Source organism: Anarrhichthys ocellatus, unplaced genomic scaffold, assembly GCF_004355925.1.
Source record: "Anarrhichthys ocellatus isolate YVR2014 unplaced genomic scaffold, GSC_Weel_1.0 scaffold3, whole genome shotgun sequence".
In the NCBI taxonomy this organism is placed as follows: domain Eukaryota; kingdom Metazoa; phylum Chordata; class Actinopteri; order Perciformes; family Anarhichadidae; genus Anarrhichthys; species Anarrhichthys ocellatus.
In genome coordinates this window covers 10,149,256-10,175,320 of record NW_022280033.1, presented here as the reverse complement: position 1 = coordinate 10,175,320, position 26,065 = coordinate 10,149,256, and the positions used below count along the sequence as shown (strand labels likewise).

The window sequence follows — 26,065 nt, the reverse complement described above, 5'->3', positions numbered from 1 at the left end:
TCATGATTAAATCCCGTTGTAATAATATTTTGGCTACGGTAACATTTTCTATGAGGTACTTTTAATGGCTCTTCAGTTGATTTATTCAAGTTAAGATGGTGGTAACAAAACAAATCTTCAAACAAAAGTTCACTTTGTATTCAAATTCAGAAAACAAATCTTTAGGACGGTATTCAGTGTGTGTCAAGAGAAAAGAGGCACAGTTTGTACAACGTTAAGTGTAGTTTTTTTCAGCACATACAGGAACTATAAACCGTTTCATGGTTTGTATGAATGATACTATAATAACAAAGGAGGGTTGAAGGAAGGTAGGCAGATAAGTTCAGTTGACAGACTGTGATAGAAAAAAAAACATTTTAAAGTTAAGATAGTTGTTGTGAAGGGATTATTTTAGGGTGTTATTTAAAGGAAGGTAAGCATGTATTGGTGAAATGTAAAACCATTGCAGGACATGTTTTGTATGATGCACAAAATGTCGGTACACATAAAAACACACACCTGTATCTCACTAGGCCCTAGGGCTTTGATGAATTTATCAAGTTTGCTGCGGACTTCATGGATAGTCCGCTGGCCTCTAGTAGCAGCAGATCCTTCTTGGCCTTCACTTAAACGTTTCTCCAGTTTGGCAAAGGCCTCCAAAAACGTGTACACTGACATGGCCACTGCACTGGTGGGAATCTGACGGAGTAAAAAAAAAATGTGATGCTTCAGTGGTTCAACAAGGGAGCAAAATGTGTGTGTATACTGTGAACACTGCATACAACTGTAGTTAAAGAAGTCCAGATAAATGTGTTACAAGGGTGCCCCCTGCTGGCCAACCAGCCAGAACACGTGACGACAGTAAGCAAATTGTGTCCACATGACAGTCGTACATACATGGAAGTGTGTTGGTGTCCACAAACCTTTGTTAGCAGCACAAGTGTGATGCCCGGCCACAGAGGCAGACAGTACATGGAGTGAGGCATCATGGGATACAGCCCATCTTTGAGTGAGACCTCTAAGAAGACTCTGCGAGGGGTCGAAGGGTCGGGCGGAGGAACTTCTAGAGTTTGCAAGCTGTCCTCTGCCATCTGAAGACATTATAATTTCAATAAGTCGACAGGTCTCATTGTGTTTATTTTGCGTTGAACCAGGATTAAGTCTCAGGAATAAACATTCTCACCTGGACGTCTGGGTCCACAAACTCAAACACGGGTGTACTTTCTCTCACTGGCTTGTCTCCTGACACACAAACATGAACATACAACGTACTGCTGTTGTTATATTGTAGAATGAGAAATAATAAATATGACTAAATATGAACACACAGGCTCTTCTACACAACCCACCTGAACTGCTTGAGTCCCTGTCTGTAGGGGAGGGCTCCGGCGTGTAAAAACTTTCAGGACCAGAGCCGGATGTACTCTCAACATCCTCCACAGACAAACATGCACAAGAGCAGGCGATAAACAATCAGAAACAAGGTGACCAACATGTTGTGTTGTTACCGTGCGAGCGGCCGTCTGCATTGTCTACCTCGGGATTTGGATCATCCTGGTCTGTGTTGCTAGGATACATATTCTGTGCCATGATGATGAGGGCCAGGAGGTCTGAGGTGGAGAGCGTGCTCGCATTGCGGCTAGAAGGAGCGGCAGAGCAAAGAGACGGCGTCTTTTATAAAGAGATCTTATTAGAATAAACTAAAATGAAGCCTCTTCACGGTCTTAGAAGTTATCAATAAGACATTGCAAGTTGTGGAATACATGTTAAGGGTTTATGGACACATCTGTACCTGGAGTAGAATGCGAGCAGCTTGGTGTGGACCAGGATGAAGGCGTGTATCACCTCCTCTCCTGCTCGCTCTACACTGCTGTTAAGCTGCTGAACTAAACGGCGCTCCAGGAACTCGATGCACTGCTCACACAGCGTGGGGTGAATCAGCCTCTCCACCGCCTGAGAGAGGGAGGAGACGACACGAGAGCGAGGGTGATAATGACGATGTTAACCATTGCATACATCATAGCCTGAGCATTGAAAGTGATGTATTTGCCCTTTAAACATGTACAAACTGGCAAACTGACCAAAAAATGACCTTTTACTCTAAAGAGAAAGAGGACTGAAGGATAGCTGGTGAGTCAAGTGGTTTTTGTTACTTTGACAAAGAGTGGTTTCAGATTAGATGTAATAGGACCAGGTCTACATTTGTAGGATAACAACTTAAATGTCAAGTTATAACTGGTTCACTGTATAGCTGAGTAGACAGCCTTAGAGACACGAACCATGAGCATGTCATTCCTACCCAAACACACAAGATGAAAGATTGTACCGCAGACACTTCAACACACACATGATTTGTAAAAAAATGAATAAAAGGAATAGAAAAAAAGAGGTATAGGGAGCCGACAAAATAATATAAACCCCCAATTAAACTGGGCTTTCTGCCCATTCCTGCCATCTAGTGGTTAACGTTTCCACATCCTAAATCTGACACAATGCACACAAGATAGTCAGGGCGGTCACAATTAAATAATGTGACTCAAAAAACAAACCAAAAAAATCTTTATAAATGTTTACCAATGTACAAAAGGGTATGGTTGATGGAAACAGAGACCCAAATATATCCCTGAGGGGGAAAAAAAGACTACAAATATGACTAATAATGAAATATATCACAGACACATCAAAACACAACTAAATAATAATAATAATAAGTGTGCATCATCATAACAATGACAGCTCAATAAGGTCTCTGGCTTTGCTTTATTGCATACAGGACTCCCGTGGGGACACAGATATTAGCTTGAATCGGTATCAAGATGGCAGGAGTGTGCACTCCGCTGCAAAGCTGTGCATTCTAGTATTGTCTTGTCCCCATATAATCTGCTGAGAAAAACACTCAAAAGAAAAAACGGCAAGACTTTTCCTGCTGTATAAAGTAGCGAAGCATTGCACCTCCACTAAGAAGCTCTGGTCGTTCTCTCGGAGGTGGCTGTAGGTCTCCAGCAGGCTCTGGAGGAACTTCCACAGTCTCGCTCTTTGCTCCGTGTCCTGAGGACGCAGTCTGGTGACGAACACAGTTCATATATCAACCACATGCCTTGTTAAAACGGCCCGGTATCAAGGGGGAATGCACAAAATGTCTTACTCTTTCCTGAAGAGGTTACTGCTGAGGGTGACCATGCCAAACAGGACCTCGAGCATCTTTTTCATCACGTAGATCTTCCTCCTCAGATCACCTTCTAACTCCTCGCCGTCTCCATTCACAGCAATGTAGAGACACTCGTCGAACTGGGGAGGACACAAAATGACCTCATCAGCTTGCCTTGAATAAAATAGAAAATGAAGTAAAGATAATAATAGTAATACATTTTATTTGTATAGTGCTTTGAAAAGGTACTCAAAGGCACTTTACATAGTAAAAACAGAAACAATAAAAGCAATATAAACAAGAAAGAGAGATGCCATTATAACAGTAAAAGAACAAAAACAAAAAAAAGAACTAGCATCACAGGTTAATAATATGGAGGGAGGAATCAAGACGGGAGAGGAGGATGCGTGGTTGATGGTTTCAAAGGCTGCACTGAGGTCGAGTAGTATCAGGATGTTGAGGGAGTTGTCATCTGAGGAGAGGGTCATTGGTGACCAACCTCCACAGACGAGGAGGGATTGTATGCATCGGTTAACTCATATCTCATATTCATGGGCTACTTTATTGCGTTTGTACAAGCCCTGTAAAGAAATAAGTCAAGTATTATGCACGACCAAGCGGCACAACCACTTGCCCAACGCGCCGGCCGTAATTACGTCATTTTCTGGCACGCAAGCCTCGCGCCGGCTTTACTACAGCGAGTACAAACCAAGCCATCTATGCATCGTATGCCTAGTTTAAAACATATGTAATAAAACAACCAGGATCTAAATATGTAGTGTAAAACGTGGCTTAAAACTGGATGAAATTGTATATGTGTGAAAGGGGAGCGGACTAGATGACTGTAGGAAACTGTCCTCTAGGGAATAAACATTTGCATGAGAAAGACCTCAAAGGCTGCTGAGGCTGAATGGACCAGAAGCAAAGTGCTCATGCGCTGCAGGAGGACAAAGCCCAGTTTGATTCCTTAACAAGACTCGCATGACAAACATGCCGCTTCACTGTAAGAGCGGCCTGCACTTATCTAGGTCACGGTGCTGTTGCTAAGGCAAAGTTCAAGAATAAAGACATCTTCTTTACATATGAAGGCATTTCAGAACAAGATCAAAAGTCCCAAAATCGCATCCTTTGTATGTTTTTAATGCTTAAAGGGTGGATAAAATAGTCTGGTGATTTGTGCAGGGGTGAAAGAATTATTGCTGAGGAAGTCAGGCGCTACCTGGTGTAGGACGTAGATATGGTTGTTTTCTGTGGTGAAGGAGGTGTAGCTGTCACCCAGCCTGTCCACCATGGTGCTGCAGGAGATGATAATGGGAGCAAACAGAGTGCTGATGCTGTCCTCGAAGGCTGGAAGCTGACCATCGCATTAAAGAAAGGGAAAGATTTATTCAAACAGCTACAGGAAGTCAGTTAACAAGGCGCACACACAGTAACTGTTTATCTTCTTCCTCTTTACCCCCTGGCCGTCCTCTTGAGACGCCCCATATTGCTCCTGGACATTCTGCTGAAATTCTGGGTCAGTCCAGTGGAAGAGGACCTCGGCGCTCTCACTGGCTATCAGCAAGCACTTCATCTGGACCACAGATTCACTCCAGTCCTGCTTCGCTGTGCCGTCCTATTCACTCCAACCTCTCCGCGTGCATTATGCTACAAAGAAAAAGGTCAAAAGTACAGAAGCAAAAGATATAAAACAGAGTCTGGAACAGTATTTATAATACTGTAGCCACTGGAGAAACTGAAAGCAAGGAGAAACTTTTTCTCCACACTCCATTGTTCTTTGACCTAAAATAAACGGGATCTAAGAGCTGATGTTGTATCAATGACAACCTCTGGTGGGAGTAAGGTCAGTGGCAAAAATGCCAACTGTAAGGGATTCCAGGAGGCTGTCAGTCAACGCTCATGTAAGAGTCCACTGTATACCCGTTCACCGACGAGTTGTATTCTAAGGAAAGGAAAGGAAAGGTTTTTTTTAATGATTTGTAAGCGTTGTGAGGCACTGGGTCATCTTTGGAGAGCTGGTGATATCAGACTTGATTAGATGAAATGTTGGTGACTGAGCTTTGTAAACTTTTTGCTCTCTGAAATCGGCTTACTCCAGACTAATCGCTAATACACTAAACTCACAATCTTTTCCATTTAGTACAGAGTACCTTTTGTTTCATTCCTAACAACTCCTTGTAAGGTAGTGGACTACATTTGGACTCGTACTTACATCACAAAACAAAATCGCAAAAGGTGTTTAATTAAATAATGATCGTTAGGAAATACCACTGTGAAATCTTTCTGGTCTCGTCTCACCATCATATGAAGGCATAACACTTGCTATTGCAACACTTCCTTCATTTTGCCAATCATCATCAAAGTTGTGCACACAGCCTGCAGTGCTGACCATCATGTTAATATGCCGTGAGTGTGCGTGTTGTGAAATTATTTTGAAACGAACCCAGTACTGATAACCTGATATCTGCTGTATCTAATATTGACTGTACACGTGAAGTCAGACATGACACAAAAGGTACAAACTCATACATTTACAGATTTTCCCTCAATTACATGTGTAACTATTTGCAGTTGGTGGAATGTAACTAAGTATATTGACTCAAGTGCATTGAATTTTGAGGTACTTTCTACTCCACTATATTTCAGAGTGAAATATTGTACTTCACTTCATTTATCTGACAGCTGTAGTTACTTTAGAAATTAAGATTTGTGCATATAAAGAGCTTATGAAATATATTTTCTTATAAATTAAACTACCAAACAGTATATACAACAGCTGAAGTCGATCGACACAAAAATTTATTGGAAACTATTTTGAAAGACATTTTTCATGGAAAAGCATCACAAATGTGCTGATTTTTTGTTCATCCTTTTAATTAATTTTTAATCATTTTGAATTTTGTACAATTGGTTGGACTAAACAAGCATTTGGGGGAAGGTATCACTTTGGACTCTTTTCAGTATTTTTCATAAACCAAGCAAACATTTGGTTGATGAAGGAAATAATCAGTAGATTAATGCATTATGAAAATATTCATTAGTCGCAGTCTGATACAAAATCTACAGTAAAATCCTGCTTTGACATTAATACATGAATAATGACAATCAATGATATAACATGTATAATAGGACATGTTTCTGCATTGAGTTATATTACTTGTAATACTTACATAGGGCTACTTTTACTTTAGGTGACATTTTCAATGCAGGACTTTATTATTTTTACTATAGTATTTTTACAGTATTAGTACTTTTACTTCAGTAAAGGATATGAATAATACCTCCTACACCACTGACCGTATGGGCCTGTATGTAGGTCACAGGCTTTATTTCAGCTGATGCCTTTATTATCTGAAGCAGTTCCGATCCGTAAACTACATCCCGTGTTTTACCTGGAGCCCTCCGTTACTTCCCCTTACCAGACTTTTACCTTCCTCGATGCTCGCCGACTGTCCCACGTACAAAACAAAGCCTGTTACACTTCATGTCACGACTCACTCTGCGTTTTCTGCGACGGGTGGTCCCAGCATCTCAGTCCAGTGTCTCTGTTGTCCAAAACGTCAGCTCTCCTCAGCTCGTGGACGCTTTCCTCGCGGCTGCTATCTGGTCTCAAACCCAACCTGCTTCCTCCCACAACACACATCGCTGGGTCATGTGACGCCAGCAGCAGGAAGTGTGCGCTGATCTGAAAACAGAGATATCACGCTATGGGGAACCTTGTAAGACTGCTTGTAGTAAATGTGAATTTTCTCATCAATGGGTTGCCCTCCTCGAGGAGCCTGGTGATCAGCGACGCAGGAACAAGTCACGTGCTGGTGCCTAAAGTGCGGCGCATGACTGAGAGGCTGCGCTGTTGAGACAGTTTGGTATTTGTGGAATGCAGTTTAATGGAGGTGATTGAGATTTGACCACGTTGGGCAAAAACTCTAAGAAAAGTAGGCCTAATAAATTAATCCACGAGCAACATGTGTGTGAACACGAAACACAACAACATCTGAACACACCATTACTGTATTTTATTTACTTTTTACATACAGAGGAACAAGAGACATTATAAAGATCACAATAATACAAAGATTGATGATTGTTGGCCTGGATTATTTTTATTTACATGAATTTGGAACATAAAATACAATTATTATCATAGGGAGAAGTTATGAATTGATTGCTTAAGGCTTTCCAAACATATACATGGACCTGCAAAGCAAAACATTAACACACTACTATGGGTAACAAAAAACAAATTATATAGGAGAGATAATAAATTTTCAATACACTATAAACTCAATATTGTACCTCCCATAAATATTAGTTGTTTCATCGAGGGAGCAACTTAGCAGACATACATTACATATATGCTGCATATACACAGATATACACTCACCAAACACTAGGCTGTTTCTCAGAGAATGTTTTGATGGCTACAACAAATCTGTGTTGTATCACAATATCCAGCACAGATTGTATGTTTGGCTTCTGAGCGCAGCAAAGAACCTCATAGTAACATAAATATTTATGTTTTATTAAACTTGCTTGGGTCAAAATGGTCCAAAATGCCAAGAGAATTCTACGTTGTGGGCCAAAGTCTAATCTAGTCCATCGGTTTTCTGGGGATCCAGCGTTCATGGAAGTCTTATTTAAGCTGACTCCTGTATATACAGAGTAAACATCATGAAATCCTCAGTGTATGCTAACATGGGAAGGGGGCCTTGCATGTCTCAAAATGGATCACCGAGTGTAAACAGTGTTAGGCAGGCCTGGGTAACAGTTACCTCCACTAAAGAGGCACTGTCACGCAGAAGTGGCCAGATACGGCGCAGTTGGACTAAATCACAACACAATTAGATTTCGCCGGTGGAAGTGACGCTCAGCAGTTGTTATCACAAGGTAGAGGGGTATATGAAGTCTGCCAAACCAAACCGTTTCTACGGATTGGCTTGATACAATCCTGAATGTCACTATAAGGCCTCATTGCTCGATATTGCTTTGGTCAGTTATTACTTACAGGTCAAGTACTCAATTTACTCAACAAACTTACTTTTTATTCTAGTAAGCTATCGTTTCAAAGTAGAAATTATTAAGATCATCTGTTGCTCTGGCACACGGTTAAATTCTCCTGTATGTATCAAACATGTGATTGATCTAAGAGCACTTTAAACGAACACTGACAACCGATTTCAAGCAATTTTCTTGAGAAAGTGCAGCCCAATTCCTGCTCTCTCTGTACATTCGCACGTCTGCTCTCTCACTCGGTTTTTCCAGGTTTGCATGTGCTTTAAAAATAAAGCATGTTTACACATTCATCTAAATGTGCACACAAGTATGGCCTTCGTGGTATGATGAATAATGTTTTTCTCTTCTCGTGAGACCCTCGATTAAATGGACCAGGCGTTAACGAGTCTAGTTGGATTCTTATGTGTCAACAATGTTGGCCTGTTTGAAATGAACCGCATGCGAGTGAGCATGAGACTGTTCCTGTAGTTCATTTCTGAGACCAAACGTTTCTGCTAAATACATAAAAGCCCATTTCCCATGAATGGAACTTAACAAAACAAAACATAATTAAAGGTACATGCTTTGGATCATGGCTCTTGATGGGCCGCCAGTGTTAATGACTCACTGTCATGAAAATCCAGTACAGTTCAAGCCTTTTGTATTGCTTTCTATATAAATCAGTGCAGTCTTTACATACCATGCTCGTCTGGGAGAAACTGATCAAACATTTTAGTCAAAGTGCACACAAGATCCTTCATCTCCCTTTGACATGACCCTACCAAGCAGATCCCAGTTGTCTATGCATCAGCAGACACTGAGCCAGGTTTGGCCCAGGTTCAGTCTGTCTGGGCCAAAGCTGAGGTCTGGAGGTTTAGCCCCATCCTGGCTTCATGTTTCCCATCAGCAGCTGTCTCATGCAGGGACAAGACAGCACTCTTCCCACTACAAAGACTTGCTCCAGCTGTTTCCACATCTGGGGCCTCAGAGTGTAACAGTTTGTGCATGTGTGTAAGAGTGTAAGGATGCTGCTCGAATGTGGCAGTTTATATTATTAGTTTCTTTCTGTCGGAGGGCAAATCTGCTTTTCTTTGTGCTCCCATGTGGGCATATATCATAGCCTCTCTTCTCTTTGTTTCTGTTCCTTGAGACCATGTGCTTCTGCACATCTCTGTTATATCCCGAGAACCACTGAAGAGTCATTGCTCAATGTTAATTCACACGATGGGACGAAGCTGTCTCATGTATGCAACTAGTGAGTTTACAAACAGAGTTTAATGTTGTTCAAAATCTGAGTAGGAATGCATTTCTTGTTTTAGTGCAAATTGTGTCATGGTGAATTTGACACAGTGAGTGAAGCTTATACAAAACAAATACAACTTCCTAGGTATTTGTAGGTGTTTATTATCAATCTAAACTTTTTTGTAAGAAAAAATAATATACAGGCACACTTTACATATTAAAATAATGCTCTCAAAAAGAAATATGAACATCTCTACATCAACTATGAACAAATATTCTTAAAATTTAACACGTTCGGGTACGGAACCTGCTCCCGCTTATGTTCCCCCGTGTAAGAGTGTAGAAACACAATGACGTCTTTACTCACTCTTTGGTTTTAGTCTTGAAAATAAGAAGCCAATCTATATATTAGATGATAAAATATTGTGAAATGAAACTTCAATAAATGTGAAACATAGGTTGTGAATCATAAACCATCTTATAACTCCTTTTCTTGCAAAAAGAAACATGTCAGTGCCTCTGACACTTGCATCAATCACACAATTATTCATTACAAAATATTTTAGATTTTTCTTTAGAGTTGGGGCATTAGTACCACTAACATAACAGAGACTTTTATAATAGAAATATAAAGACAAAGCAAAGTATAAATTAGATGTGTACTGTGTGTAAGTAAACATATCAAGCTTAAATCACTTATTTTCAACACTCTCTTTATGTACAATACATGATCTAATAATATATGACAGTAAATCTGTACAAAATTATGTAAAATATATAATGTATATTTAGTACAAAAAAACCCTAGCAGCATAAGAGGATTATAAAACGTGAGATCACACTGAAGATAGTGAGAAAAACTGGTATTTTTGAATTTTTTGAAATGAAAGCAAAACCCAGATTTTGTCTGGATGCAGGCTGCATTTGAGGCCAGATATTGTGGATGGGTTCACACTGTTCTTCAGCTATGCATCGCTGCTACACAACACTAGAAACCTGCAGCAGAAAAGCAATGATACACACAACATACAGTGTTTAAAAGAAACAGATCTTCCCTTGAAGCCACTTGATATGGAAAGGGAAGATACGTATACTTTCAGAGGCAAAACAGACTGGAGAGACACATCAGTAGCTTTATCAATAAAACACATGCATACACACACACTCATCCATAGCACTTAGCTTGTCCAGGAATGGCCTTATACACACACCATGGCATCTTTCTCTTTGTGGAAATGATCAACTCAAACTGAAGTTGACGTGTGTATGCTATTATGAGTTTTCTCTCAGTTGGTCACTGAAAGATTAGAAGAAAAGAAAATTCTTGGCAGACACAGAGATAAACTCTAGGTTATACAATCCAAGAGAAGAAAACATAGCTTAATCAAGTCAAAGAATGTGGACTTTTATGATATTGCATAACTCCGTACAAAACCACAAAACAATCACTGTCCATACAAATCTTGTGGCATATGAGGAGTTGCTGGTGAAAAGAATTGAAAAGTGTTCAGTGCAGCCCTTTTGATGTGTTTTGGGCAAGTCTTTCTTTGTCGGAGCAGAGAAGACAACAAGGAAAAGTCCGGGTTTATTTGTAATTTAAATATTACCATTGAAATAATGGTGGAAGAGGTTGTTGGTAAACTAAAGGACTGTATTGTAATCAAGCCAAGTGTACACTCTCCTGAAGTGTCCTTGAGCAAGACACAAAAACCCTAACAAAGTGGTATTCTGACCTCCTGTGTTTTCCCAGAGAGGTGGGAAAAAAGGAAGAGCCACACAGTTTTTAAGCTGTGGGTAAAAGACGGTTTGTGGGTCAGTGCTATCTTCGGCAGGCGTATGCGTTAATGTTTTTGATGACGTAAAAGCCTATGGTCAAGGGAGGCATGGCTATCGTCCGTCCAGCCCTCAATGTCTTAGGCTTCAACTCTGGAAATGTCTCATTGTCCACCATGAGCAGCTTCTCCCCGTTCAGCTGGACATATCTGAAAAACGGAAATACAGACCGCATTAGTTAAGTGAGATAACATTTTCTTCACCTGCCTTCTGACACAAATAAATGTCAAATAAAGATGTGTCCGTTAATAACGTTTTTCACCTAATCAACAAAAGACAGCAAAATGCAGCTCCAGTCTTTCGGGGTTTTGATTCTGTCAAATGTACACTTGAAGGCGCTGTTGTTACAAAATTGCAAATGAGTGGAATCTGCAGAGTGAACCGTTTTGAGTCAGCTGCACTGAAATAGTGAATTTTTAAGACTTCAAGCAAAGAAAATATTCTACTTCTGCAACATTCACGACTATACTCTTTGTTGTACGAGCTATAGAGCTACAAAATCGTTTGCAGTACTAATGAGAATATTGGAAATACAGCTTTTAAAAACAAATTGTTCAAATTTTTATTTCAATGCAATCTAATTTCTCATCTTCCTTAAAATCACCATTGCGTGAGACACAGACAAGTTGGTATAATACTGTACATTCAACAAGAAAAGTTGAAGAAAATTGTGCTAAACAGCTAAAAAATATTTTTTTTCCCTTTGAACTCTTTTAGCATAAAAAAAACCTTTTAGAATATAAAAAAATATGAAATAGATTATGAAATATTACTGGAGTAGCTATAACATGTCACAGTTGTAAGTTAAGGTGCACTTTTTAACAAATGAATTATGGGTAAAATATAGGGGTAATTAACACACAAAGATTATACAATAATTAATAAGACTTTAAAAATCCAGCAGGAATATTTCATGAAACTTCCTGCATAACAGAGAAGCAAGGGCCTTTTTATTATTAAATATAACATATAATAAATCATGCTCTGAAGAGAAATTATCTCCTTAAACTGTATTTGCATTGCATTACCAACACACAACCTTTCAACTTTAAAGTGCTGCTGTTATTAGTAACCATATTTTTATTACATTGTTATACAGTAAAGTTCACAGTAGTATAAGGATTGAGGCCAATGGTCTGGATGTTTTTACGTGAACCTTAAATTCAATAAAATATCAAATAAAATTGTGCTCAATATGAAGAAGTTATAAATCAAAGTTGCTCAAAGCTTTCCTTGAACATGCATGGAACTGAATACTTGGCCAGCATTATAAAGTCCCACTTCTCAGACAAATTTATAGACATCTGGTGTTGCTAAATTCTTCATAAAAGTCTAGTCTGCGCTGCCTGTGGTAAAGGAAAGCACTTAAGGCCTGAAAAAGGCCCATCGTTAGCTTTCTTTTCTATTAATTGCCTTGTAATCCTGTTCTAACACCTGAAACATCCTCCGTCATTATGTTGTTATTGAAGGATCATGCCTGAGCCGCCATTAAGGCCCTATGTCGGCATCGTATAACACACAGACACACACACACACACACACACACACACACACACAGCCCTGAGTCATTGGACTGTTATTTCAGGATTTGAGGCTCAAGTCCGTCTCAGAATAACAGGCCAGAAGCTTAAATGAGAGGAAGAGACTGAAAGCATGAACTTTTCATTTTAAGGGATGTTTTAAGGCAATACGACTTGTATTACCTTGATACATGAAGTGTAATATATCATAGTAAAAACTACTTATGAGTTTAAATATGAAAGGAAATAATAAATGCATTGATAAAACATCCGTCGCAGGCTATACAAACACATTCAAACAAAGGGGCGTTAACACATTGGAGCTCTGTGAAGGAGTTTAAAAGTTGGCACTTACACTTCACACTCAATACATGCAAGCAAACACTTTCAATACTCCCACTCACGAAAACAACTAAAAATCTGCACCATATTCAAATTATAGTTCCTGTTTCATACGTCATGTGTCCTTATATTTCGTTACACTTTTGTCTATGCCACATTGACAAAATAAAAAATGAAAAATAAAACTATGTTTGCAAGTTTCAGTTTCAGGAAAGCAGTGCAATGTGGTTCTCCATTGAAATTGGAACAGGGTTTATTCTTCATTTGCTTTTTTCGTATTATTCTTTATGTTGTCTTAAGCTATCTACAATCTATATCGACAGGAAGAAGTTATTGCATGTAAGCGTATATTTGATTATGTATTCAAACAAAATGCCGACTCAGTGTGAATTATATAGCTCAGTCCAACAACCACGGTTGTCTTAAAATGAAGTCCATGCAGCGTTTTTACGTGCCAGTTAAAAATTGGAAAAAAATAAAATAATCAAAGACCCATAAAGTTGTTTATGAAATTCCTATTATCCCTGTTCATCATCTCAACGCCTTTCACACATTTGCAAACATAATTTGTTTTTGAAAACTACTTCAGCCGCGGTTTTCAGATACGCGAGAGAAAGAGAGATACTAACCTGGCTCTGAGTCCGTCAGTGCCGTAGGGTTGCAGCAGGTACTGATGGACGGTATAGTTCCGTAACGTCCCGGCCAACTTGATTTTCTTTCGCGACCGATGCAGGTTGATGATGTAGATTGTTATGGACCCTCGCACATAGTTATGACTGGTGTTGTAAAGAAAATGATGAAAATCACATTAATCTTCCTTTACGTTAAGAAAAGACAATCTGAAAGGAAAAAGGCTCTTCTTCACATCTGCTAATGGGGATTCATTATAAATTACATTTCCATGTTGGATAGAATTCTCTATAATTAAAGATGACTACAAAGAAAAGAAAGCCTTTGATATTTTTTTATCACATATAGTAAGAGGATCAAACCGAAACTCCTTGATCTAATCTGGATCAAAAGGCTTGCAAAAAAATAATATACTAAGATAAAGCATGCTCGAGAATGGAATTCCATTTACCAGCGAGTTATTATCTATATTTAGTATGAACCATAATAAACCACATTTCATTTTCAAAGCCTTTATCATCCCTGTAAAGGCTATCTGCTGCAAAAATCTGCTTCTCTTGTACAGTATCCAATATTAAAACCTGTCGCTGTGTAGCCCAGGGGTCAGATGAATGCGACGAGCAACACTTCTTGAGTTACACAGACAACAGTGATTGAGTCCCTCTCCTGAGAGCAAAGCACTGGGGACACAACTTGATAGCGATACTTGGCCAGAGGTAAATAACTAAGCGGGACAGATAAGACAAACATGATAAAATCTAATAAGGGCCCAGATATGAGGACAAAGACAACACAGATGTAGTGAATACCACATGTCGGCCTTAGTGTTCAGGGTCAGGGCTGGTAGACATCTCTCCCAGTTACCACCTCCAAAATCTCATATCTATAAAGCAATCTCGGTTTTTGGTTCGATGTTTATCTTAATTCTTTTGGGTTCGGGCTGAGCCATTTTTTTTTATCAACCCTGCAGGACTGCCAATATATTTACAGAGAGAAATAAAGTAGGGTACTGTTGATGGGAACGCTGTGTGTCAGGCTCTGTGTTAAACTCTTGCAGCCTTGTTTCTGAGAAACCTGGATAGATCAGATGGTTAGATGGAGGGAGAGATAATGACCTCTCAGGCCTTTTAAATGATGAGGTTCTTAGAGATCCAAACTGGGAACATAAACATGTGTTGATGCTGTTTGATGTTTAGAGCGTTGCTGGAAAGTGAAAAAAAAATTACCACGCAAACCACTAAAAGGGGTAAAAGGGCAGTGAAAGTCAAATATGAAATCTGTAAAGACTTTCCAAACCACTGACTGGCTGAGCACATTTACAATCTTTGCTGTCTCACCCAGTATAGTCAAACCACTAAGACTACAATGGTTCGTCCACTTAAGGGCTGACTGTGTAAAACCACAAAGTGGCAGAAATAATGGCAACTGAAACTTTGAATTTAAGATGGACCGCTTTAGTGCTTTGCTGTCTGATCCTATATGAGTCCATGGCTGATTGGTGTGTTGAGTGGAGCTGAGCTGCACCGCATGGCATGGGCATCTCTTTCCTCCCAAGCGACTTGTTGAAAAGTATTTAAAATATTTGCATGCATGTCATCAGGCCTCATGTGTGTGTTGGTTATGCAACTCCTGCCCAGTTATCAACCATCTATCTGTGCAGCACTCCACTGTTTTTCTAAGAGATGCTCCACCTGTAAACGAGCCCTGTCTAGAATAAGGCCGTAAATCTAGCCTGGTGCTGACAGCCACTGGGTTAAATGATAACCTTGAACAGGTCATGGTGGCACTCTTTATCTCCTCTCGGCACAGACCGCCTTATTGTCCCTCCCCCTCACATACCCCCCTCCAGCCAATCCGAGATGGGATAAAGGCCTCGTACACCTTTCAGCGTCTCTTTGACGGAAGGGAGACAGAACCCACACACCTGATAAGTGATACCCGTTAAGTTTTATAGGCTCTGAGCTGTGAAAGAGCGGGTGTCTGTGGTCTGCTTATTTATGGGAAGCCAAATGGGCCGGCTGGGGATTTTGTTCGTCCCCACCAGACACTGAGCCTTAAGGTGTTTGCAGGAAGCAGGGAGTAGAAAAAGTTAAATCCGCAGCAGTCTGTTTTCCATCTAAATCTTCAAGGAGATTCAAGTATTGCTACACATCACTGAAAGACTGAGGGGATGGGTGCTTTGTCATCTGTCAGCTTCAAATGAAAAAAAAAAAGAGATGAAAGTCATGGTGTATCATTATAATGTACACTATTGCCGTGTTTAAGTGCAGGTTAGAAACTAATCCAAGGTGGGTAAGCTGCAGCACGTACTTGTAGTAGCTAGTACAGTGGGCGTAGATACGTAGCTTGTCTCGTATGACTCGTCCTGGCTGCGGCTTCCTCTGCAGTCCAGCCACCCGCACAGCCAAAACCCTTGGACCAACCAGACGCTTGAAGACCAGAGAGACCCAGTAATCCTGTAAAGGCAACACCATCACATTCACACACACACACACACACACACACACACACACACACACACACACACGCATTTGGTTACATTACTTTTATGACAGTATTGGTTCATTTTATCATCATAATGCTCAGGACAGGATTCACCCGGTTGTTGTTTTAAGATACAAAGCAAAAACAGGTAGGTCTGGAAAGGAAGTTTTAAAGATCTGATTTGACTGAAGGCATGCGAAACAGTTTAAAGGTATTGCCAACTCTACTTTAGTGAAATACAAGGGTCAATCTAACATAATATTTTCTATTTAAGGAGACCATTCATCACAGCAATGGTGGATCGGATTCCCATGAAAGGAAATATTGCTCAAATCTCCATTTTGTTTTTTCAGCCATGAAATGTCCTGGTGATTGTAGATTAAGTTTTGCAAACTGTGAAAATTAAGAATGTGTCAACAAAGCAGTTGGTTTGTGACGGGGTGAAAAAAAGAGATATATTCCACACAAAATGTCAAGTCCAAATATGTCAGCACTTTGACACTTAAAACATTTAGTTGGAGCCGATAGCCCCATGTAACATGTCACATTGTATCGAACAACCGCTGACCGGTTTACAATTGACAGGTCTTAAATATGACATTTGTACAAAATATTATGCTCCATCATGAATTGCTGTTTTATGTTGAGTGGTCCACCATACTGTGTCTCACTCTACAGACTCAACACCTCTCCAAGAGACCCAGAACAACATGTGTTCCTCAGGAAGTTCCCATGCAATCCTGCATATGGCAACATTTAAGGGCTTCTTTTTTCCATGCAAGCTTTAACTTAATTTGCTGCCAAGGCATCGAAGAAGCAGAGCACAGTATGGAACTGTATAGTGCTGGCCACAGGCAGAGGGATGGATGGGTGAATGTATGGCCAGAACTGTGATCTATGATTATTACATAGTGTATAAAACAACGCAAAACAAAAAGAAAAGTCTGGAGTTTTATTCGTGCAAGATGGCCGGACTGATGCGATACTCATGCTTTGTGTTTAAATGTCAAGACTCAAGTAAAATAAACCAGCAATGAATTGATATCTTTTAAACTTCGGGTGTGTGTTAAGGTAAGGTCAAAATTAACATTCACCTCCCGTTCACTTCCATTCTATGCGAGCAAAAGGAGTGAAAAAACATTTGCTTCCAGTGGCGAAGCAAATTCCCATCTATACATTTGCATTGATTTAAACTTTGGTGAACTTTCATCTCAAATATTGCCTTGGCTGGTGTTACCGTGCCTTTAAAACTCCCTACCTGAAAAGGAATTGGTGAGACATAAAATCAATTTTTGTTGAGGGGGGGGGGTATCAGCAGAGGTCCTAAATCCTCAGCAGTCTGACGGTCTGTTATTCTGTCTTTTTGGCCCCCAACTCTCCAGACAGACAGACATCAGCTGGAGGAACAACCATAACTTAAAGATCCAATCCAAACACCACATAGACCAAGACACAATGTGATAAAACACAAGTAATCTAAAGACTCAAGAAAAGTAAAGACATACACCAGAGACCGCACCTCAGGTGCACATTTAAGGGAATAATGATGCTAACAAAGTTGAAAAGTAAAATTAAAAGTAAAGTAAAAATCAGCCTTTAATGTTTAGCTAAGTAGGACAAATGAGAGCCAGACCGGTTGAGGTGCTGTTAATCCACAAGGATCCAGAGATCTAAGTATGAGGTCATACTATTACACTGCATTGAGTGGGAAGTTCAACATTTCGGTGTTTTTAATTTAACTAGATCCATGAAGAAGTTAATAAACAGAGAAAAACATATCCAGGAAAAGGTAAAAAATAGGTACAAGTATACGCACAACATGCAGAGTCATGAAGGTTTGCAAGTCTGAGGGTTCAACATGGGGAGGTGAGACGGAGGCAAGATCTCCCTGCTTTGTATCTGAGATGTATGCGAGGGTTGACAACTGTATTAGATATTTTCTCTTCAGAGCATTTGATGGGCAATCTCTTCAGACAGGAGCATTATGCAATATATCTGTTTTTCAAAGAATAAATCTCTGTTCACTTAGTTTTAGGAGTTTACAACCCGGGAGACAACAGCCTCCAGTGGAGTGTGAACAAAACAAAACAGAGAAAAAAAGAGAAGATGGTGAAGTAAGGAAAAGGGAAAGGATAAATGTGGAAAAAGGTGAAGCGGTTGAGTCATTCAGTGGGCGGGGGTTTTAACTGGATTGTATCAATGGGGGAGTCCTCCTATAGGAGAAGGGGCCAGGTCATACATTTCCCAGTTCTCAAATTTCTCTCAGCAGGTAAGCTGGTGCAGCATTTAGATATCCCGCCATGTTAAAAGCATTGTAATTCTAGCGGGAGACCTTAATTCCCAGAGAAATAACGGAGACAAAGAGGGAAGAAAAATGAAGCAATCTCGATTGTTTAATATCTTATAGTTGAAGTGAGGCAGAAGAAAGTGCCTAGCTACAGTGAACTAATGAGGGACATAATGCAAAATTATTGTCAGATTTTGGAGAAGTGATTAGTTCATGAGCCAAAGAACATTAGTGGTTATAATTGTATTTTAGGATTGCCAATACTCATTCTGGAAGCTATTTCTGACCACAGCAAGGATGAAAGGATCTTGAATAATAACAAATGTTTGATTCCATCATCTTTCTCCTTTATTGTCGAAGACGTTATTCACTGTGCATGCCCTTGATGTAAGCCTCTCACCCCTGCTTTGTCTCAGATACATATGAAACATATTTTACAAACTTGATAAATCATTTTTATGAACTTGGCACATGGTAGAATTTGATAACTACTTAACACTTACCTGTCCCCCCCGCAAAATGAGATCAGTTTGAGACGGAGACTTAAAAATGAAAAATAATTACCATTGGACATCTTGGACAGCTTTGAGTACAATAAAGGAACATGACAACTTCAAAAGTTGGCTTTCTTCACATCTATGTTGTTAGAATTCTTTCCCCTTTATCGGCAGATCATGAATAACTAATTGAATATATTTTTATATATTTAGTATACCAGATGACTAATTCAGAGTTGTGGACTTAGCTTGTTGTATCTCTGTCCCTGCATGACAAAACCATGGAGGAACTTGGGACTGGGCCGTTCTTTTTCACACAGAGTTGCAGGCTATTTTACTAACATGCCTGTGTATCAGCATCTCAGGTTGCAGATCTCTCACCGGTCGACTGTCCCGCACAGAGAAGCACACAGTTGTGATGGGGGTTGAGGGGAGCAGTGACACTGTCCTGAGCTACTGACTAAGGTAGGCTAAGGTTACATGGCATTTCGCCCCCGCGTCTAAGCACCCCGCGTCTAAGCACTCATCGCGTCTAAGCACTCATCGCCACTAAACGGCTTTCATCTCACCTAATAGCTCCCACGGGAAAGAGCGAGACGTGCCATCGAGGCACTGGGTCTGGTACAGAAAACGACCAGAGCGCAACAGAACTGCTCAGGTCAGATCCTTGTTATTATGAGGAAGAAGGGTCAACTGAGGCCGTGACAATGACAACCAATTGCCATTCTAATTGTTGTTGAACTGACATTGAGAGACTCACAGGTAAAGGGTTAAAGTTCTGGTCCACAAGGTGCGTGTATCCGTAGTCAAAGAATGAGTGACGCAAGACAACATCGATCCCCTGCACAGCAGCCATACCCAGCGCGTTCACCCACCTGGAATAATGATATCAACACAAACACACAGAAAATAAATATTTAACAGCAGAGCCTTTAATTGCCAACAATACATAAAGCGTTGGGAGCAAATATGTTTTTCTTATCTTGTGCAGCTGGTTCGGTTCATTATTATCCAAGGTATCATTATCTACAGAACACACCACAACTGCTAGATAACAGAACTTACACAAAGCCAGCAGCGTATGTGTCAGAGAGATTACTGAGGCCTCCTGCCCACGCCGGCCCCAGTCCACCCAGCCACACCTTCTTACCGGGAGTATGTGTGTCCACCACCTGCATGGAGAGTGATAGAAACGCAGGTGTATTAACAAAATCCACACAGAAATTACGATAGGATCATATATTTTTATAAAACAGGTAAATTGTCACAGTTTTGATACTGACTGAATTTTAGTGTCTCTGCAAACTGATGGTAAGTCAATACAGCTGGTAATAAACCACTTGTACATATGCAAATAGACACAAACACAAAGATGCACACAGAATAAGACAAAATCTGATTTACTCATTTTAGCGGAGTGGTAATCCACAGAATAATATCACTTTCATTCAATTTAATTTAATATTTTATGTTTAAAAGCCTTATTTCAATTGTCACATACATGCAAGTACATACATGAAATGTGATCTCTGCATTTAAACCATTCCAAGCATAAGAAGCAGTGGGCTGCTGTGGAGCGCCAGGGGAGCGAGGATTACTGTCTTGCTCAAGGACACATTGACAGGAGGAGCCGGGGATTGAACTGCCAACCTTATGGTTAAGACCCGAAGACCCGTTTTAACCCCCTGAGCCACAGCTGCCCCATTTTATTCTTGAAAATTAGTACTTATTTTCCCCTGAGGCACTTTGGTGCTGTTCATCTCTTAAAACTCAGCAAGTCTGCCATAGCAGCTAGTATTGATAAGATTACCTCATGATGGAGACAACCATTTTACCCTGAAGGCTCACTCTTGTAAGCACATGCGGCCTTATCATCACAAAAACTAGCTGCGGGTTGATGCATGACTTAACAAACTCACTTAATATGCAAATGTAATGATTGAAATCGTTTTTTTCTTCCCATCTTCTGAACGACTCGATGTATGACCTCTGAAATATATACTAGACACTAATCAAATTTTGTATCTACATTCCAGCTCTAGAACGGACCTATGGTACGCATTGAGCAGCCGCTTCAGAAATAGATGATGTGGATTTATACAGATTCATTTACATACAGTGTCTATAAACTATGTTAAATTGAAGGACTTTAAGGGAAACTTAGGTACCTTGGTGACTTTAGTGAGCTGCTCTGTCAGTGTGTCCAACAGACGAGTTTTTAGGAAGTCCTCCACTTTGTTCACTCTGCCATCCATGTAATAACTGTAATGGAAATGCAAGGGAAATGTTGTGAGAGAAATACTCTCATCCATCCATCCATCCTTCCTTTAACCTGATTAGCCTGTTTGGAGTTTGATCTGGTGTACCTTAAATATAAAATATATTTAAATTTACAGCTAGGATGTGGAATTAAAACTATATATTATATGAAGTTATTGTATTGTTCTCTATATTGGACAGTCAAGCAAATGTAAGTGAAGTCAAGAGGCTATTGGCTAAGGCTATAAGGCTAAACATTACATTACCAGGCAGGTCAGATGCACGTTAACTTCAAAACATCAACAAGAACTTAACATATGCAACGCAAACATGGAGTCCCTGTAAACATTGCTGCGGTTCATTACAGACTGCAGGTTTAAAATCCAAACCCCTTAGTATGTCTTTCATTGATCTCATAGATGCAATGATAAACAGGGGCCGACATATCCGAATATACCTAAGCATACTGACAATCCAATTCTATGCGGGATTGTATAAAAAAGGAACAGTTAAGACATCCATGTGTACGTGAAAGATAAAGACACACAGAGAGATGATGTTTAGAGAGCACTATGAGAGAAGGGTTCATTGAGTCAGTGCTGAGGAACGTCACGCCGTGGTCAGAAAGCCTCTTTAAAGTCCGCTGCAAGAGGCAGAGAGAGAAAATCAAGAGAGCAACAACCACATGCTCTAGTTCATGTCTCATAAAACTTTCACCATGAAACACACAAAACAAAGCAAAAACACATTTGTTGAGTGAGTCTTAAAATTAAACTATATGTTTTGTTGAAACAAATGACAGACAACCAACCAGTCAGTCAGTCAGGACACTATATGCTCTCTTAGGTTAAGTTACTTATGCTACATTATTTATGATTAGTAAAAACATAAGAAAGCATCAACACTGGGAAAAAATGCTATCAATATTAATAAGAACACAACAACACTGTTAACGTTGTTAACAGTTAAAGATACATTCGCTGGTTTAGTTACAGTGACAAACAGAGTCCCGAATCCCCAAACTTCCTGTGTTGAATTTCAAAACAAAATCTTTAGGAGCGCTATTAGTCACTATTAAAGAATCAGAGACGGTATATTAAAGTGTTTTAAGCTTCATTAGCCAGCTTATCTTTGTCAGGTAAATCCAGATCTTACAGTCTGTAAAAGAGGAAACAATATAAATGACATTGCTTCTCGAACATTTCTCCACATTGTATTTGTTTTAATCTTCTCTCAGTAGTCTGGCTGTGCCGTTTTGCTGAACTTATCTATATTAGTCCACAATGTACCTACCTCACTAAATGTAAATCATTTACAGTTTAGTTGACGGCAACATGATTTCTAACTTCATAGGTATAAATACTAAATGATAAGAATTTAATGTGAACATCCAACCCTAATGGATGATCTTTCGTTGCACATCACCTGGATTTGTATAAAGACATCATCATCATCACAATGGTAGAGAAACATGTGTGCACATTTTATAACCCAGTGATGTCATATAAGGGCAACAACATTGACTGTAAAAGTTCCAGATCATTCAATCCACTTGCGTTCATTGGTATTATTTTTACATCACCATGACAAAATAAAATAACAGAAACAGATGTAAAACCTGTTCATTAGAGATTTAGAAAATCTGCGTTTCATTGCCGAGCAGATTTCTCTTCCGATTCTTCAAAAGCAACAAATGTTATTAATCAAATACCAGATCAGTTGTATCAGATCAGATCAGTCCTGCTTAAAGCTGCAGATGTTTTGCTCCAATTTAGATCATCATTAGATCAAAACCAGAGAACACAAAAATATGACAGGCGACCTACAACTGATGCTATCAAGTTGCTTAAAGAATGCGAGTCAACAGCACATTTCTTAATCAAAAGTTCAACAAACGTAATGGAAGACAATACCAAGGAAGAATGGTATATGCTCTGTATTGTGAACAATAAGGCCAAAAGTCTGATGCGTCAACAAAACTGCTGAGAACAGAGCTGAATGTTATTCATGTGGGGTGAAACAGTGCTGCAATCTCAACTTAACCTCGTTGAAAATGTCATCACCATGTTGGAATAGTCCCAAGCTCCTGGCCTCAAACTGTAAACAACGCATGGATTAAGTCATAGCTTCACACAAATTATTTGGTTATCCTGTCATCTTTCCAGAGAGCTCACAATAATACTTCAGTCCAGATCACAAGGACAGAAATTCCAGCTCATATGTGGAAAGAGAATAAAATACAGAACAGGTTTTATAGCTATATCTTCAACTACAGATCAGTATTACTGAGACTTGTGGCAACCGTTTGTAAAAGCATAAGGGGACAAGACAATATTTGCTGTCTTTACTTAATTTCGATGGTTCATTAGAGCAGAAACCTGATAAAGAAATTAATGTAAAGAAAGTTGTTTTAGTATACTGAGCAGGATTTAAGGAATCACAGCTCGGTATTCATAAAATTGGTCAAAGGCCTAAGCTCCTAAAACAGAACCAAGAACTCTTCCTTTGTTCTTCCTAAATCTGGCTTGATACGTAAGCTGCCCGACTGAACAGAATTCAATGAAATGCAAAAATGTAACAACACTGTGTCCAAATGTTTTCTGACAAAAGCACAGCTCTCACTGTGCTGGCACCACATCAAAGACAGCTCACGAACAAAACTATCCAGCACTTAAAATAGAGATATAGTACAGACTGCAGAAGAAATAGATGTAATCATATGTCAGACATGGGCGGAAAGAAACAGATGTGATGAGTATCAATACCGTAACTCAACCTAAAAGACCTACATTTTAATTGTACTACTATATTAAATCTTAAGTATCTAAAGTACTGAGGAATAATTGTGCCTTTCACATTAATATGTTGCATTAGATGATGATAACAGAGGACTCATTGTTATTTGGTTGTTGCAGTGTCACATCTTCTCCAAATCAAGTGCCTTGTGTTTTGCCAACACTCCAACACAACAGAGCAAATTGACGTTTTGAAACCTTGAACTCAGCATCTTGGCCATCACCATCTTGTTTTTTTTTGCAACCAGAAGTGACATGAGAAGGTGGAGCCAAGTACAACCGAACACTGAATAAGACATTTTTTAGGCAGGCAAAAAGGTTACAATTATCTTTAATGAACTAAAAACACACTGACAGGGTTAAAGTTGTAAAACTAAAAACACGGTCAACTCCCAGACTGGACAACGTTGTGGTAGCAGCCTGTCAATCACAAGGTAGCCACATCATAAAGCATACCCTGCGTCATCGTCTATTTGACTCTAAATGGGACCATCATTTACTAAATGAACATCATTGCTCTATTGAAGAAAACATTAAACTAACGACTGAGACCATAAACCTGTGTTTTCAATGTTTACTGAGGTAATAATAGGGTCATTTTCTCATTAACCCCTCAGAAAGAATGCAAGTCTCGGCATTGGCTTAACTTTTCAGACCTTAATCTTAGTTATATCATGCTGCATATTTTAGTGTCAAAGTGTTTTTTCCTGGTGAGCAATTTCTGCATGTGTCTCTCCCCTCAACAAACTCTGATTCTGTAAAGGAAAAGATCATTATAATAATTATACTATACTATCAAGCTGAAGTGGTGTATAATGTAATTATTCAAATAAAGCACGAGTATACTCTATAACAGTTTACTTGTAATAACATCAAGTGTCAAGGAATGGCCAGCTGGTGTTGCAAGAGATTTGGGGTGAGCGGAAGGGTCGCATTGGAAGATGATGATGTGTTCCTTGATGTGTACCAGCAGGCTATCCTCAGATTAATCATTACATAACAGCTGAAGGATGTGTATATATATATATATATATATATATATATATATATAGATTCCCTCAGGAATGCCATCAGTGAATTTACAGTCTTTTCTGACTAGAAAGGAGGAGGAGATCACAAATCATTGACATCTCTTCTTCCTCCCCTCAGCTGTAAATAACCAGCACACCCCGATCTCTGGCATGCAGTACCACTCTCACTCTGAATGGTACACAATGAACGAGAGGCATTCAAGTGTGATGCGTGTAGCTGAGCAAAACTGATGAACATAATATGTTTCTGAAAAAAAGTAAAAAGTCAATGCTTCTGAGCAAGGGCCTTTAAAACCTTCATCACTTCATTATCAAAATGAGTTTAGCTGGGGGCTTTTGCTTGCTTGGTTCACACCACTAATACCCCACCGCTGTAACAATTACTGTACGGCTCACATTAATGGTGTTGCTCAAGGGAGATTTAAACAGTAAATCGTAAATTTGTCTTGTTCATTTTTATGCTTGTATTTTTACAGCTAGAACTGGAAGTCTTCACACGTTTCACTGACTTAATTCTCTCACCACGAGGCAGAACCTGTCCCATGTTCACCGAGTTTAGGTTAGAAGGTGCGGGTGTTATAGTTGGGTGTTTGATATTACATTTTTTTGTCGAATGGTATCTAATAATGCAGATAGTTCTGGTTTTATTTGGCCATGTTTGCGATGTTCATATCTGATTTTTTTGCCAACACTCCAATATAACACAGCAAATCTAATTTTATTTGTGGCACTCAAAGCCCTAAAACAAGACTAGGAGTCTACAGTCATGCTAACGGCTCTTTGAGGCTGTACTGTTATGACAGCAGTTATGGCTGGCGCCAGGACTTCTTCTCTCCTGGTGCTAAGTGGGAGCTTGACAAATATGTATTGTGGCTAAGAAAATTGTTGATTATCATTAGTTCAGAGCTACTTCATAAGGAAGTTCTCATTTAATTTTTTTTTATTTCACATTCAATATAATTTATGGAGTTTTTAATTGAACTTGGCCAAATTATATTCATCAAAATAGCTGTAAGCCTAATAACA

At 39.5% G+C, this 26,065-nt stretch overlaps 2 protein-coding genes across 2 annotated transcripts in view; both read right to left on the bottom strand.

The window, feature by feature from the left end:
* hps1 (HPS1 biogenesis of lysosomal organelles complex 3 subunit 1) overlaps positions 1-6,937 on the bottom strand; it is a 9,974-nt gene extending 3,037 nt beyond the window's left edge. The window contains exons 1-11 of the mRNA XM_031838707.1: positions 6,626-6,937; positions 4,584-4,774; positions 4,347-4,481; positions 3,125-3,267; positions 2,932-3,040; positions 1,772-1,932; positions 1,516-1,618; positions 1,329-1,413; positions 1,163-1,221; positions 903-1,070; positions 499-678 (exon numbers count right to left, since the gene is read on the bottom strand). Coding sequence (XP_031694567.1) covers positions 499-678; positions 903-1,070; positions 1,163-1,221; positions 1,329-1,413; positions 1,516-1,618; positions 1,772-1,932; positions 2,932-3,040; positions 3,125-3,267; positions 4,347-4,481; positions 4,584-4,700 — 1,260 coding nt within the window. The 5' untranslated portion in view covers positions 4,701-4,774; positions 6,626-6,937. The remainder of the gene's footprint in view (positions 1-498; positions 679-902; positions 1,071-1,162; positions 1,222-1,328; positions 1,414-1,515; positions 1,619-1,771; positions 1,933-2,931; positions 3,041-3,124; positions 3,268-4,346; positions 4,482-4,583; positions 4,775-6,625) is intronic.
* Positions 6,938-9,599: 2,662 nt separating this feature from the next.
* hpse2 (heparanase 2) overlaps positions 9,600-26,065 on the bottom strand; it is a 48,677-nt gene continuing 32,211 nt past the window's right edge. Inside the window, exons 7-12 of the mRNA XM_031839187.1 lie at positions 21,123-21,216; positions 20,020-20,126; positions 19,715-19,829; positions 15,997-16,142; positions 13,686-13,832; positions 9,600-11,343 (exon numbers count right to left, since the gene is read on the bottom strand). Of these exons, the coding sequence (XP_031695047.1) occupies positions 11,181-11,343; positions 13,686-13,832; positions 15,997-16,142; positions 19,715-19,829; positions 20,020-20,126; positions 21,123-21,216 (772 nt within the window). The 3' untranslated portion in view covers positions 9,600-11,180. The remainder of the gene's footprint in view (positions 11,344-13,685; positions 13,833-15,996; positions 16,143-19,714; positions 19,830-20,019; positions 20,127-21,122; positions 21,217-26,065) is intronic.